The following is a 16,394-nucleotide window of genomic DNA, read 5'->3' on the forward strand; positions in this document are numbered from 1 at the left end:
AGAAATAAAGGCTGTGGACAACTTAATGGTCAATAGGAGGAGGGTGGTCCCCATCCCCACAACAGTGAACTTCGTGTGTGTGCTCTGGAGACAAGATTAGAACGCTCACTACCATGTTCACTCAGGAGTGCTCACTTCAGCCTCCCCCCAAGATCCTCACCATCAGATGTCAGTTTCCAGTCAATTTGATTCGCTTCACGGCAAGAAAGAGCTGAGAGCACTGGAGATAGCAAAGGTTTTTGACCAGACATCAGCCCAGCTATTAGAATGAAGACCTGTACTCCAGAACTAGATGCACCGTTAACCAAGCTGTTCCTGTATGGTAACATCACCAGTAGATGCCCAGAAATGTGGAAAATTACCCAGGTAAGGTCACAAAATGCAGGGCAAATCCAATCTAATTGCTATCCAATCTGGCTGCTCTCATTCAGCAGCAAACCGATGGAAAGTGCCATCAATGGTTCTGTCAAATAAAGGGAAGAAACTCCAACAACTGCCAATTGATTACCCACTTGAGTTTTGCCAACACCACACAGCTCCAAACATCCTCAAAGTCTCTGTACAAACATGGACCAAAGAGCTGAATTCTACAGGAAAGTTTGGAGTAACTGCATTTGTTAGAGAGTGACGTGTGGATGACCTAGTCAGACTGATGTCAATGGCCATCAAAAGGAAAGTATTCTAGAGTTTGGGGTCATACCTCGCACAAAGGAAGATGGCTGTGGCTGTTGCCATTCAACCAGCACACCCCCAGAAGAACAAGCAGAAGGTCCTTATGCAATTAGTTTCATTGTCTAAATCAAGGACATTCAGGAGTGGGAGTGTTCACAAATGATTGCACAATGTTCAATTCTATTCAGAGCTCCACAGGAAATAAAGCAGCCCATGCCTCCATAAAGCAAAGCCTTGATAACCTTCAGCCAAAGAGCTCATAGGTGGCAAGCAATATTCGTATCTCATAAGTTCCGGGCAACAAAAGAGAATATAACCACCTACCATTGAAGTTCAAAGGCATTACCATCTCTGTTCACCACCATTATTGTTATGATTTCACCTTTGACCAGAAACATAACTAGATTGGGGAAGTGGTTTACATCCTACAAGGAGCCAATCAACCTTTATGGTGTCAAAAACAAGTTCTCCCAGGAGTTACCAACAATGGTCACACTTAACTAAGTTTCCCCACAATGCTTTGAAGGGAGTTTTGTGCAGGGAGTGATACCACCTGTACTGAATGGGATTCGATTGGATTGGCTTGTTAATATCTCATGGATAGAGATATGGTGAAAAGCTTTGTTTTGCATGTCATTTGGACAGATCATGCACAATATAATTATATCAAAAAGGAAAACAGAATGGCGAATATAATGCAAAGAAAGTGCAGTGCAGGTAGACAAGTAAAGGGCAAGGTTGATTTGGAGATGAAGAGTTCAAGATTTCATTGTACTCTATCTGCCAGACACTCGTTCACTCACTTAATCTATCTATATATCTCCACAGACTGTCTACATCCTCTGAACAATGTGAGGTCATCCACTTTGGAAGGAAACTAGAAAATCAGATTATTATTTAAATGGTGAAAGATTGCAGCATGCTGTTGTGCAGAGCGACTTGGGTTAGTTTGTGCATTAATCACAAGAAGTTAGTTTGCAGGTGCAATGGGTTATCAAGACGGCAAATGGAATGTTGGCCTCCATTACCGGAGATACTGAATTTAAGAGCAGGGAGTTAAGCTGCAACTGTACAGGTGAGGTCACACCTGGAGCACTGAGTGCACTTCTGGTCTCCTTACTTGAGGAAAGATATACTGGCTTTAGAGGAACTGCAGGGGAGGTTCACCAGGTTGATTCCGGAGATGAGGGTGTCAACCTATGAGGAGAGATTCAATTCAAAAGAATGAGAGGGAATCTTATAGAAACATATAAAATTATGAAAGGGATAGATAAGATAGAGCCTGGAAAATTGTTTCCACTGCTAAGTGAGAATAGAACTAGGGGACGTAGCCTCAAGATTTGGGAGATTATATTTAGGATGGAGATGAGGAGAAACTGCTTTTCCCAGTGAGTAGTGAATCTGGAATTTTCTGCCTAAGGAAGCAATAGAAGCTACCTCATTAAATATACTTAAGACACAATTAGATAGATTTTGCACAGTAGGGGATTAAGGGTTCGGGGGGAAAGACAGGTAGGTAGAGCTGAGTCAGCTGAGCCAGATCAACCATGATCTTATTGAATGGCGGAGCAGGCTCGATGTGCCAGACAGCCTACTCTTGCTCCTATTTCTTATTTCCTATTTCATCTTTTGGCATATAAGAAGGGCGTTCAAGCATCTGATTACTAGCAATGCTACTAAAATGCTAGCAAGCATTAGCACCTTTTACCCAACAGAAGAGAAGACAAGAGAGTTGGAACATGAACACGGAACTTGAGGCATTTAAGGAGAATTGAAGATACAGTAAATTAAAGATGACATTGTCAAATATACCATGAGGGAGCTATGCATATCATTCCCTTAACTATACTTACATTCGCTGTGTTGTTTGCTTGATAGAGAACAATTGTATAAACTCCACCTTCCTTCAGCACCACCTCTCCCCCAACAGGCAGAAAACTGAGCCCAGCCTCCTCTGACAGCTCTAAAGAGCACCTGAGGTAAGTGAAGAGTACACAGGACATGGTTGGGGCAAAGGCTAAGATTAAAAGTGACCTAAATTATGACGTTAAAACGCACACGGTACAGAATTAGGATCATTTGACAAGGAAATAGTCTTTTATTTTTGTGGGTGATTGTGTTTTGAATGTGTAAAGGTAATGAATGAGTGTGGGTTTGATACTTGCTGAGTCCATACCACTCCCAGGGAAGCAATCCCATCAGTCCCACTATCTTATCTCCCTGTAACCCTGTACTTTATACTCTCTCACATGCTCTTCAACATACTTTGGAGTCCTTTACCATTTACCTGCACTAAGGGGTAATTTACAGTCACCAATTAAACTGCTGACATGACTTTGGGATGTGGGAGGAAACTGGAGGCGGGGGCAGGGAGGGGGTGCTCAGAGAATTTCTGAAAGAGCCTACAAGATCCACACAATAGCTAGGATCAGGATTACACCTGGGTGTGTGGGCCTACAAATCACAGTGCATTTGAGTTTCCAGACTGTCTGATCAAGGAGGTATGCAGGAATTGGGAATGTTTAATCGTTGAGAATATTCCAATTACTAAGAATCAACATTTGGCAAAGTTTGAGAGTGAGGTTCTTGGCACCTTTAATTCATCTCACAGAATGTAGGTGTAACTGATAAGTCCAGGATTTCATGTCATCTATATTGTAAGTAGAGATTATTCCACCACACTGCAATATAACTTGTAGATGGAAAGACTCTGAGAGTCAAGCAGTGAGTCACACACCACTTCTATATGTTTTTAAGATCTAACTAGAGAAACATCAGACGGGAACAGGACATCATTCAAAGCAAGAAGGGGCAAATTAACTAAATGAACCATAACTGGGCAAGGGCATAGGAGATAAACTCGGTTCAATGCTCAAACTACATGGCAAGAAGGGAAACAAAGATTATTCCAACATTCCCAAAAACATATGATCAAACACAATTACAAAAGGCATTGGAAAATGAACAAATAAATCTCCAAATATAAAGAATGGAGAACTATGGGAGCATTGTAGGATATGAAAACTGGAGCCACCGGTGGTGGGAAAAGAGCCTTCACAAGAGGACAGGGAAATATTTAAGCAGAAGACATTCACAGTTCAATCAGAATAGAAAGTAAAAATGAAAATTCATGCCATCAATCTCACCTGCCTAGTTGCACAGATGTGTAGTTTGATACGACAGATGCCATTACAGCTAAATCTTCAAAAGTATCTGGTTTGCATATCAATCTCACAGTTCTGTTGTGATTCATTGACGCTGTTCCCGGCAGGAGCAAAATCCTATGGAAGATGGATCATAATTACAGCAGCGCCTCGTAAAATAGGCCAGTCCTACAGATCTAACCAGTGGTTGGCTAATGAGCTGCATGCCTTAATGGGCCTAATTTCAGCAGACAACCATCCTGGATCCTTACCATTACAATTCCAGTGAACAACTGATGCCAATCAGGTCCCCGGAAATTATCTGTCTGTCAGGGTATATCAATTGTAAGCTACATCAATGCCCAAAGGTCCCATGAATAGCAATGATTAAGGTGGGTATTTGGTGAGAAAGGACCCAGCAAATATTCTGTGGTACCAGGAGACCTCCAGGGGAGTTGGGATGACTGGAAGAATTGGATCAGCCATAATCGAATGGCGGAGCAGACTCGATGGGCGAAATGGCCCACTTCTGCTTCTATATCTTATGGTCTTAATATGTAGCTTGAGTTTAACCAATTTCTAAAGGCCTTCTAATGGACCATGGCTGGGTGTGCAGCTCAAGATCCTGATATGCTAATTGAGGCTTCACATTTTTTTCAGGCTCCACAATTCCAAGCAGTTTTCAAAGTCAGACATGGATACCATGTAACACACCAGTGTACGCAGGGGTCTTTTGCTATGTGACTGGTTGGATGTCAACACCTCCAAGTGCAGCAAACATACCGAACAAGTGCTAAGTTATCCAAAATCTTCATATTGTTGTCAGGAATCTGTAGGGATATAAATAATCACAAACATTTCTGCAATACTGAAGCCAAAATTCTACAATTAATCATCTACACCTGTGTAATTTTGTAACCTAGAGCAGTACAGCACAGTAGAGGCCCTTTGGCCCTTTCAACCTGCACTAAAATCAATCTAATCCCCCTATTGCCCTCCATTTTTTCTATCATCTATGTGCCCATCTAAGAGTTTCTCAAATGCCCCTAATGTATCTTCCTTTACCACCATCTCTGGCAGGGCATTCCATGCAATCACTACTCTCTCTGTAAAATATTTATCTTTGACACATCCCTATACTTTCCTCCAGTCAACTTAAAATTACCATGTCCCCTCATATTAGCCATTTCCACCCTGGGAGTAAGTCTCTGGCTATCCACTCGAACTATTCCCCTTATCATCTTGTATTCTTTTATTAAATCACCTCCCATCCATCTTCACTCCAGAGAGAAAAGCCATAGCTTATTCAGCTTATCCTCATGAAATATGCTCTCTAATCCAGACAGCATCCTGGTACATCTTTGTCTTATACTCGAGGATTGGTAGTAATGGAAATGGAATACTGTCCAGTTCAATTACAGAGGCATCTTTAAATATTTCACGATTGGATGCAACATAATTTAGATGCAAAATGTATCTCTGTTGACACTGGACCATGATACACTCCTGAAGGAGGAGCTGAGCAGTGGTCAGATACTGAGTAGCAGTTAGTCTACATAATCCCATCAAACATACCTTAATAAGGTATAGCACAGGATGAAATACATTTTAAAGCTCGCTCTACATCATGTCTCCTAGGTCTGTGTCAGTATCTCTCTTGGATAAAACACGTTGCCAGTCAGAGGTACAAGTAATGCCCGCGTGTGGTTGAATTGAATGGCCTGTCCTCAAAGCCTCACCAGTCCCACAAGTCCGTATGACATAGAAACAGAATTAAGTCATTTCTTAATTCAGACCATCAAGTCTGCACTTCCATTCCATCACGGCTGATTTATTATCCCTCTCAACCCCATTCTCCTGCCTTTTCCCCATAACCTTTGATACCCTGACCAATCAAGAACCACTGCTTTAAATGACCTGGCCTGCACAACCATCCATAGCAGTGAATTCCACTGATTCACTCCCATCTGGCTAAAGAAATTCCTCCTCATCTCCGTTCCAATTGAATGTCCCTCTATTCTGAGGCTGTTCCTTCTGCTCCTAGACTCCTCCCACTGTAGGAAACATCCTCTCCACATCCACTCTATCTAGGTCTTTCATATTCAATAGGTATGAAAGAGATCGCCCCCCCCCCCCAACCATTCTTCTGAACCCCAGCAAGTACAGGGCCAGAGCCATCAACTTCTACTTTAACCCTTCCATTCCCAGAATAATTTTCATGAACCTCCTCTGAACCCTCTCCAATGCCAGCACATCTTTTCTTAGACAAAGGGCTCAATTCTGCTCACAATACTCCAAGTGTGGTCTGATCAATACCTTATAAAGCCTCAGCCCACATTTATACCACTGCAGCCTTGTATAATTAGAAACCCTGAGTTCCCTTCTGGGATTAGTCTTTAAGTTTATGCAGTGTATAGAATAACCAGGCTAGAAACCAAAACCTAATCTATCATTTGTACAAATACTTTTTTTAGTCATTCTATCTTTGCCCATTCAGCCCGCTCACCTGTTCAACAGTTAATTCCCTAGTCTTGAGATCTTGCATGATGAAGAGGGTACTTCTGGCCTCTGAGCCCATTGTGAAGTTGAAGCTTTCTGACAACGGAGGCACTAAGCAGTGCAAAGGAGCGATGCGTAGTGGGTAAGGATCGATGGGCGCAGGATAGTGGGGAGAGAGCTGGAACAAACAATTATTTAAATCAGTTATTTGCAGTTTGCTTTTTGTGTTTATTGTAGCCTGGCCCATACAGTGTTGGTACACATTAAGGGGAAGGACCACAGAACTTTACAGAGAAGAATGCTGAGTGTTCTCCTAACAATGAGGGTTATTCTGAGATGATTATACTTCTCTATCTCTGAGTGTCTTGAGAATAGGATACCTGAGGACATTTCAGAGACAAGCAGAGCTACCTAGGAATTCCACAACACTCTGAGGAATGTACTGCTCAGCCCTCAGACACATATCCAAGGGTGAAGTTGATATATCTCAAAGTCCATGATCAGCACGCCCTTGTGTTGAGGAAGCATCAGAGATCAGAATATTGGAGGTACATGTGATTCTCTCCAGAAGTTGTCCAGGTGAGGCAAGTTATTCACCCTGATGGAAATTGGGTAAGCATCTGGCTCGTGAACCAGAGAGGATAATTTCACTGAACTATTCCCACAACCTATGGATTTACTTTCAAGGATTCTTCATCTCATGTTCTCGATATTGATTGCTTATTTATTTTGTATTTGCACAGTTTGTTGTCTTTTGCACACTGGTTGTCCACCCTGTTGGGTGTGATCTTTCATTGATTCTATTATGGCAATTGGATTTATTGAGTATGTCCACAAAAGATGGATCTCAGGGTTGTATATGGTGATATATATGCACTTTGATAATAAATTTACTTTGAACTTTACTAAACTAACATACCATGCCAACAGGAAAGAGTTATTGCATCTCAGTGAGGCAGCTAACCTCAACTCTCCAGAGGAACATCAACCCTCCATTCTGCCTCAATGAAATCCAGGTTTTGAGACTGGATAAGTGGTGACTGGGGGCTTTCCAAAGGGCCTTGCATTGATGGTGACTGTTCCCCCCCCCCCCCACCCCCGACACTCACTCTGTAAAACAGCCACTGGAGACAAATCTGTGTGGATTATGAAACAAAGATGAAAGGAAGCTCAAAACAATGGATCAGAGTTCTTCATGGCTTTGGATCCAGCTGCCAAAACATTCCAAAATCCAGCTAAATACTAACTTCATACAATAAATTTGTTTTTCTAATCCATATGCAAGGGCTGACCTTCAGCAGATCAGTGTTGGGGCCAAAGAAAGAAACTTCAGTTCCCCAACACACATCCCCACACCACCCCCAACCTGCTCCATGTCATTCTGAGCCTGATCCAGGGAATGTAACCATAATTTTGAGTAAATACAATGTGTGTAGAAACTTGTCCTCAGCACTCTGTCCCAAATGCAGAATGTAGTTCTCTATGAGCTCTTCAGAAATTAAGTTCAATGGAACTTAATTTCAGATGCAAACTCACCATGCATGTTTCCACATTGTGCACACAACAAAAAATGGATTTCTACCTCTGTGTGTTTTCAAAGCTGCCCAAAACCACGGTGCGTTCCTCCTTTACATATCATCTGCATCATTTCTTGTCTACAATGGTTCATGCTTTTAAACTGAGCAAGGTGAGTCATTTTATAAAGAAATTATGGGGTGATTGAATAGCAATTTTTAAAACTGTGAGAATTTTTGATATAGGAATGTCCAAAAATCAGCGGTATAAACATAAAATAGCTACCAACAATTTTACTTGGAGAAACTTGTCTCACACAGAGTGATACATCTTCCAATAGATGAGATGATCAGTGGAGATGGATTTTAGAGAAGCTGGACAAAGACAAGGTGAGGAAGGAGTGGAATATGATGGCTGGGTGAGAGGATTAGGTTGTATAGAACATAGCATGATTCTCATCAAATCCATTCCCAACATCCTATCCTTTCCAAATCACGGTCAGTACATATGGTTCCTTGTAAATTATCTCAAGTGATTTTACAGGAAGCTACAATGTAAATCATTCTTACCATGTGCTGATCCATCACAAAATGATTTCCCAAAAAATCAATGTTAAGTTTACAAAACGCTCCATTATAAATTTTCAGTTCAGTCACACCATCTTGCTGAGGTAGAACCTGCCACTTCTGTGAAAGAAATCCAAAGATCAGAATTTCTAGGAAAGGTTAAAGTCTCTCCTTTCTGCTGAGAGATGCCCCTGCAGCTCACCGCCACCTTTCCCATCCCCGTTCCCATCTTTCCCATCCAAACCGAAAAATTCAGAAGTGAAAGTTAAAAGCTTCCTGCTTCCTTGCCTCACCTGAATTTGCAACTGGACAATCCCAGCAATCAAGAATGCAACAACAGCTCCAAATAGACCAATGGACATCCTTGCAACTGGGCTGTAAAATGACAGCAAACCAGAGAGGGTTAAAAACCAGAAGCAGAGAGGGGTAAACAGGATAAACAAAGGAAACAGAGTGAATGAGAGAGGAGAAAGAGAGAGACAGAGAAAAGAGAAAAGGGATAGAGATAGATATATATATATAGAGAGAGGGAGAGAGAAAGGGAACTGGGCAGCAGAGATAAAGAGATGAGTATTAGTCCCAGTGAGAAAGAGGGAGACATAGCTGAACAGCAAAATAGAGAGAGAAAACTAGTCATGGAAAGAGAAATAAATGATGGAACTTCAGAGAAAGAAAGCAAAAAACTGAAATACTAGAAGCAAGAGAAATAGGGAATTTTTTGAAGAGTGGAAGAAATAAGCATAAAAATCAGAGAGAGGAGTGAAGGAGAAAAATAAATATCTGAACCAAAGGGAATGAAGGAAAGGGGTGGGGCAGAGAGAGAGAGAGAGAAGTAAATATCTGAATCAAAGAAAAAAAGACAGGAAGAGAGAAAGTATCAGAACCAGGTAGAAAAGTGAGAGAAAGAGGGAGAGAGAGAGAAAGTTCAGAAGTAGAATGAGAGATAGTGGGAAGATAGAACATCAAGGTCTTAGGAAGGATATAGAGAATGTTTCAGCAGGACTGTTAACTTAGTGAATGGTGGGAGTGGTTTCCGCACATCCCATATCTCATACATTCAAATATTACTGTCAATTTCAAATAGTTTGAATGTGCCTTCCTCCATCATGGCCACACCATAGAACTTTCTGTATATTGTAGAAATCCCATCCTAGCCAAAGGACATGAAAATGAGGAAGGAACTCACAGCTATTGGCCCTTCATCAGCATGAGGGATAGTCTAGATGTGATGAGTCATGAGTAGGCTATGGGAGGTGGGTGGAGAGGTGGAGCAGGGACGCATTGTGACCAGTTCTCCAGAGGGGAAGGACCATCTCCCTGTTAGATTCACAAATTCATAGAATTATACAACATAGAGACAAGCCATTTGACCCAATCTAGCCATGTTGACCAAGGTGCCTATCATCCCATCTAAGATGTGTTTGGTCCATTTCCCTCTAAGTCTTTCCTATTCACAAACCTGCTCAAATATCTTTCAGACATTATTATTGTAGCTTCCTTAATCATTTCCCCTGACAGCTTGTTCCATATACCCAGCATCTTCTATGTGGACAAACTTTCTCCTTGGACCCCTTTTAAACCTTTCCCCTCTCACCTTAAACCTGACCCCTCTAATTTTAGACTCTCCTACTGTGGGACAAAGACTGTGACCATTCACCTTATCCATGCCCCTCATAATTTTTTTAACCTCAATCAGTTCACCCCTCGGACTCCTTTTGCTTGAGTGAAAACAGTCCCCAACCTGTCCAATCTCTCCTTATGACTCAAAGGCTCCAGTCCTGGCAACATCCATGCAAACCTCTCCTGTCCCCTCTCTAGTCTAATCACATCTTTCTTCTGGTCATGCAGTCAGAATTGAACACAATACTCCAAGTGGGACCTAACAGCTTTAACATGATGCTGTTAATCAATGAAGGCAAGCTTGTCACCACCCTGTCTACCTGTGTTGCTACTTTCAAGGGAGTATGTACTTGACCCCCAAATCTCTCTGTTCAGCAACACTCCTCAGGGCCCGAGCACTCACTGTATCTTGCCCTGCTTCAACTTCCCAAAATCTAACACTTCACACTTGTCTGGCTTAGATTCCATAATCTATTTCCAGTTGATCCTGATTCTGTTGTAACCATCTTTAACTTTCCATTGCACCACCAATTCTAGTGTCATCTGAAAACTTACTGATCATACCTCAAACATTCTCATCCAAACAACAGGGAACCCAGCATGCACAGCACCAGCTCTGCTCTTGAATACCCAGATGGGTCAGCCATTTGTACCAGACAATGCAAGTGAGGTACAAAGAAGGCCCTGGTTTCTGCCATCATACTCCAGACCACTGCCATCATTGTCCAGGGCTCCAGTACTGGAAGCAACTGAGTACCATGCACCTTTCCAAGCTGCTCTGTGGAAGATTGCTAGGTCACTTATGCCTCCCCTTGGAGCAGGAGCAAGGCACCATAGAGAAGGATGAATCTCCTGCCCTCCCTGCATTGGCAGTCAATGATACCCTCACTATTGTCTGTCAGTCTATTAATCAACTTCTCTCACTCGCAGCAAGATAATGCCATCTAAAGCCAATTATATTGCCCAGAATATCTAGAGGTGATCCTTCATATTACAACACCACAGTTGCTGGGGAACATGGTGTTGAAGGAAAACAACCAAAGGCACTAATGTTTTAGAACATAGAACAATAAACCACAGCACAGGTCCTTCAGCCCACAAGGTTGTAACAAATCTTTCAACCTACCCCAATATAATACTGACACATCCCTCCCACATAGCCTCCATTTTCTTTCATCTATGTGCCTATCTAAGAATCTCTTAAATGTTTCTAATGTACCTGCCTTCACCACCTCTAACAACGTGTTCAAACACTCACTTCTCCTTGTGTAAAAAATGTGTGCCTGATACCCCACCTATATTTTCCTCCAATCACCTTAAAATTATTCCCTCTCATATTCGGCATTTTCACTCAGCGAAAAAAAGTTCTGGCTCTCCACTTGATCTATGCCTTTTATCGTCTTATATACTTCTATCAAGTTACCTCACGCCACCCTTTGCTCCATAGAGAAAACCCCAAGCTTGCTCAATCAATCCTCAAAAAATATGCTCTCTAATCCAGACAGCATCCTGGTAAATCTCCTCTGCACCCTCTTTAACGCTTCCACATCCTTCCTATAATGACAATAGATAGTAGGTGCAGGAGTAGGCCATTCGGCCCTTCTAGCCAGCACCGCCATTCACTGTGATCATGGCTGATCATACACAATCAGTACCCCCTTCCTGCCCTCTCCCCATATCCCTTGACCCCGCTATCTATAAGAGCTCTATCTAACTCTCTCTTGAATGCATCCAGAGACTTGGCCTCCACTGCCTTCTGGGGCAGAGCATTCCACATATCCACCACTCTCTGGGTGAAAAAGTTTTTCTGCATCTCTGTTCTAAATGGCCTACCCCTTATTTTTAAACTGTGGCCTCTAGTTCTGGACTCACCCATCAGCGGGAACATGCTTCCTGCCTCCAGTGTGTCCAATCCCTTAATAATCTTGTATGTTTCAATCAGATCCCCTCTCATCCTTCTAAATTCCAGTGTATACAAACCCAGTCACTCCAATCTTTCAACATATGACAGTCCCGCCATTCCGGGAATTAACCTTGTCAACCTATGCTGCACTCCCTCAATAGCAAGAATGTCCTTCCTCAAATTTGGAGACCAAAACTGCACACAATACTCCAGGTAGGGTCTCACCAGGGCCCTGTACAGCTGCAGAAGGACCTCTTTACTCCTATACTCATTTCCTCTTGTTATAAAGGCCAGCATGCCATCAGCTTTCTTCACTGCCTGCTGTACCTGCATGCTTGCTTTCATTGACTGATGTACAAGAACACCTAGATCTCGTTGTACTTCCCCTTTTCCTAACTTGACTCCATTTAGATAGTAATCTGCCTTCCTGTTCTTGCCACCAAAGTGGATAACCTCACATTTATCCACATTAAACTGCATCTGCCATACATTTGCCCACTCACCCAACCTGTCCAAGTCACCCTGCATTCTCATAACATCCTCCTGACATTTCACACTGCCACCCAGCTTTGTGTCATCAGCAAATTTGCTAATGTTACTTTTAATCCCTTCATCTAAATCATTAATGTATATTGTAAACAGCTGCGGTCCCAGCACCGAACCTTGCGGTACCCCACTGGTCACAGCCTGCCATTCCGAAAGGGACCCGTTAATCATTACTCTTTGTTTCCTGTCAGCCAGCCAATTTTCAATCCATGTCAGTACTCTGCCCCCAATACCATGTGCCCTCATTTTGCCCACACATCTCCTATGTGGGACTTTATCAAAAGCTTTCTGGAAGTCCAGGTACACTACATCTACTGGACATCCCTTGTCCATTTTCATAGTTACATCCTCAAAAAACTCCAGAAGATTAATCAAGCATGATTTTCCCTTCATAAATCCATGCTGACTCGGACTGATCCTTCTACTGCTATCCAAATGTGTCATAATTTCCCCTTTTATAATTGACTCCAGCATCTTTCCCACCACTGACGTCAGGCTAACCAGTCTATAATTCCCTGGTTTCTCTCTCCCTCCTTTCTTGAAAAGTGGGACAACATTAGCCACCCTCCAATCAGCAGGAACTGTTCCTGAGTTTATAGAACATTGGAAAATGATTACCAATGCGTCCACGATTTCTAGAGCCACTTCTTTAAGTATCCTGGGATGCAGACCATCAGGTCCCGGGGACTTATCAGCCTTCAGACTCAACAGTCTATCCAACACCGTTTCTTGCCTAATATAAATTTCCTTCAGTCCATTCTTTACTCTAGTTCCTTTGGCCACTATTACATCTGGGAGATTGTTTGTGTCTTCCCTAGTGAAGACAGATCTAAAGTACCTGTTCAACTCATCTGCCATTTCCTTGTTCTCCATAATAAATTCACCCGTTTCTGTCTCCAATGGCCCAATTTTGGTCTTAACTATTTTTTTGCTATTCACATACCTAAAGAAGCTTTTACTATCCTCCTTTATATTCTTGGCTAGTTTACCTTCGTACCTCATTTTTTCTTGGCGTATTGCCTTTTTTGTTCTCTTCTGTTGCTCTTTAAAAGCTTCCCAGTCCTCCGGTTTCCCGCTCATCTTTGCTATGTTATACTTCTTCTCTTTTATTTTTATACTGCCCTTTACTTCCCTTGTCAGCCACGGCCACCCCTTACTCCCCTTAGGATCTTTCTTCCTCTTTGGAATGAACCGATCCTGCACCTTCTGCATTATTCCCAGAAATACCTGCCATTTTTGTTCCACTGTCTTCCCTGCTAGGGTATTGTTCCATTGAACTTTGGCCAGCTCCTCCCTCATAGCTCTGTAGTTCCCTTTGTTCAACTGTAATATATACACATCTGATTTTCCCTTCTCCTTCTCAAATTGTAGGTTAAAACATATCATATTATGGTTACTACCTCCTAATGGTTCCTTTACCTCGAGGTCCCTGATCAAATCCGGTTCATTGCACAACACTAAATCTAGAATTGCCTTCTCCCTGGTAGGCTCCAGTACAAGCTGTTCTAAGAATCCATCTCGGAGGCACTCCACAAACTCCCTTTCTTGGGGTCCAGTACCATTCTGATTCTCCCAGTCTACCTGCATGTTGAAATCCCCCATGACAACTGTATCATTACCTTTGTGACATGCCAATTTTAACTCTTCATTCAACTTACGCCCTACATCCAGACTGCTATTTGGGGGCCTGTAGATAACTCCCATTAGGGTCTTTCTACCCTTAGAATTTCTCAGTTCTATCCATACTGACTCTACATCCTCAGATTCTATGTCCCCCCTTGCAAGGGACTGAATATCATTCCTCACCAACAGAGCCACCCCACCCCCTCTGCCAGTCAGTCTGTCCTTTCGATAAGATGTATACCTTGAATATTCATTTCCCAGGCCCTGTCCGCTTGAAGCCATGTCTCAGTTATTCCCACAACATCGTACTTGCCAATTTCCAACTGAGCCTCAAGCTCATCTACTTTATTCCTTATACTTCATGCATTCATATATAATACTTTTAATTCAGTACTCCCCTCTCCTTTCATATCAATTCCTATTTCACTTGGCCATACTGTATGATCTCTTCTTGAGCTTTCTACTCCATTGATTCTGTTGTCCTTTTTAACTTTTCTTATTTTCACTTTCCCTTTAACTCCATCCTTATATTTCCAGTTCATCCCCTCCCCCCCCCCCCCCCCCCCCCACTACTTAGTTTAAACACATCCGTGTTGCAGTGGCAAACCTGTCTGCCAGAATGCTGGTCCCCCGCCTATTAAGATGCAACCCGTCCCTTTTGTACAATTCATCCCTACCCCAAAACAGATCCCAGTGGTCCAAGAATGTAAATCCTTGCTTCCTGCACCAGTTCCTCAGCCACACACTCAGATCCATTATCTCCCTGTTCCTGCCCTCTCCAGCACGAGGAACTGGAAGCAAACCAAAGATAACCACCCTGGAAGTCCTGCTTTTCAGCCTTCTTCCCAGTTCTCTGAAGTCCCGCTGCAGAATGTCCTTCCTCTTCTTCCCGATGTCATTTGTGCCGACATGCACTACCACTTCCGGCTGTTCACCTTCACCCTTGAGGATTCCCTGCAATCGGTCCGTGATGTCCTGGATCCTAGCACCAGGGAGGCAACACACCATCCTTAAATCTCGCCTATTGCCGCAGAAACCCCTTTTTGTACCTCTTACTATGGAGTCCCCTACTACCACGGCTCTTCCTGATGTCTGACTCCTCGGCTCTGCTTCTGCACCAATTTTCGGCTCGCAGATCTGTCCGCCTCTCAGACTGGCAGTATCTTCTGTCCTGACAGCTTCCAAGAAGGTGAACCTGTTTATGAGAGGTACATCCCCTGGGGTCTCCTGTACTTCAAGCATCCTTTCCTTCCTCATCGTCGCCCCCTTTCTCTCTTCCGGTATCCTCGGTGTAACGACCTCACTGTAGGTCCTGTCCAGAAAGCCCTCATTTTTGCAGATAAACCTGAGGTCATCCAGTTCTTTCTTCAGTGCTGCAACATGCTCCTTCAGAAGCTGAATCTGGACACACTTTCCACAGCTGTAGCAGCCGGGGGCACCATCAGTGTCCCTGACCTCCCACATTATGCACTTAGTACACTGAATCAGCTTAGCGGTCATATCTTCACCCTCTGCAATTGTGCCTGACGTAGTCTCCTCGCCGAAGACTCTCAAGCCAAAGACTAGCACTTTCCACACCAGGCACTTCCCTCGACCAGGCCGCTTCCCGACACTGAGACACTGGTGAGGCCTAATTTAGAGTATTGTCTGCAGTTTTGGTCACCTACCTACAGGAAAAATGTAAATAAGGTTTAAGAGTATAGAGAAAATTTACAAGGATCTGGGTCTAGAGGACTTAAGTTATCAGGAAAAATTGAATAGGTTAGGACTGTATTCCTTGAAACATAGAAGGTTGAGAGGATAATTGATAGAGGTATACAAAATTATGAGGGATATAGATGGGTAAATACAAGCAAGCTTTTTCCACTGATGTTGGGTGGGATTACAACCAGAGGTCATGGGTTAAGGGTGAAAGGGGAAAATGACAGGAAACTTCTTCACTCAGAGGGTCATGAGAGTGTGGGACGAGCTACCAGCGTAAATGGTGTATGTGAGCTCCATTTCAACATTTGAGTAAAGTTGGGATGGGTACATGGATGGTAGGGGTATGGAGGGCTATGGACCCAGTGCTGTTTGATGGGAGTAGGTAGTTTAACTAGTTTGGCATGGACTAGATGGGCCAAGGGCCTCTTTCTGTACTGCATTTTCCTATGACTCTATGACTCTAACCAGAACTGAACACAAGACTCCAAGTGTGGTCTAACCAGGGTTTTATAGAGCTGCAACGTTACCTTACAATTCTTGAACTCTATCCCCCGACTAATGAAGAACAACACAACAAGTTTGAGGGATCTATGGATGTGATCC

The 16,394-nt window shown here is 43.0% G+C and overlaps 1 protein-coding gene across 2 annotated transcripts in view; it reads right to left on the bottom strand.

Annotated features, from left to right (window-relative positions):
- The window catches only part of LOC140741066 (solute carrier family 15 member 1-like), a 94,792-nt gene that overhangs the window by 6,783 nt on the left and 71,615 nt on the right, over nt 1-16,394 (bottom strand). The window contains exons 14-20 of one of the 2 annotated variants that reach the window (XR_012102001.1): nt 8,689-8,770; nt 8,399-8,515; nt 6,322-6,492; nt 4,599-4,645; nt 3,819-3,953; nt 2,526-2,646; nt 1,793-1,869 (exon numbers count right to left, since the gene is read on the bottom strand). Coding sequence is in view for 1 of the 2 variants with exons in the window: in XM_073070755.1 (XP_072926856.1) it covers nt 2,526-2,646; nt 3,819-3,953; nt 4,599-4,645; nt 6,322-6,492; nt 8,399-8,515; nt 8,689-8,770 (673 nt within the window). In the remaining variant the exon portion in view is untranslated. The remainder of the gene's footprint in view (nt 1-1,792; nt 1,870-2,525; nt 2,647-3,818; nt 3,954-4,598; nt 4,646-6,321; nt 6,493-8,398; nt 8,516-8,688; nt 8,771-16,394) is intronic. The other variant, XM_073070755.1, reaches the window with a different exon arrangement.

Source organism: Hemitrygon akajei, chromosome 18 (genome assembly GCF_048418815.1).
Source record: "Hemitrygon akajei chromosome 18, sHemAka1.3, whole genome shotgun sequence".
Lineage (NCBI taxonomy): Eukaryota > Metazoa > Chordata > Chondrichthyes > Myliobatiformes > Dasyatidae > Hemitrygon > Hemitrygon akajei.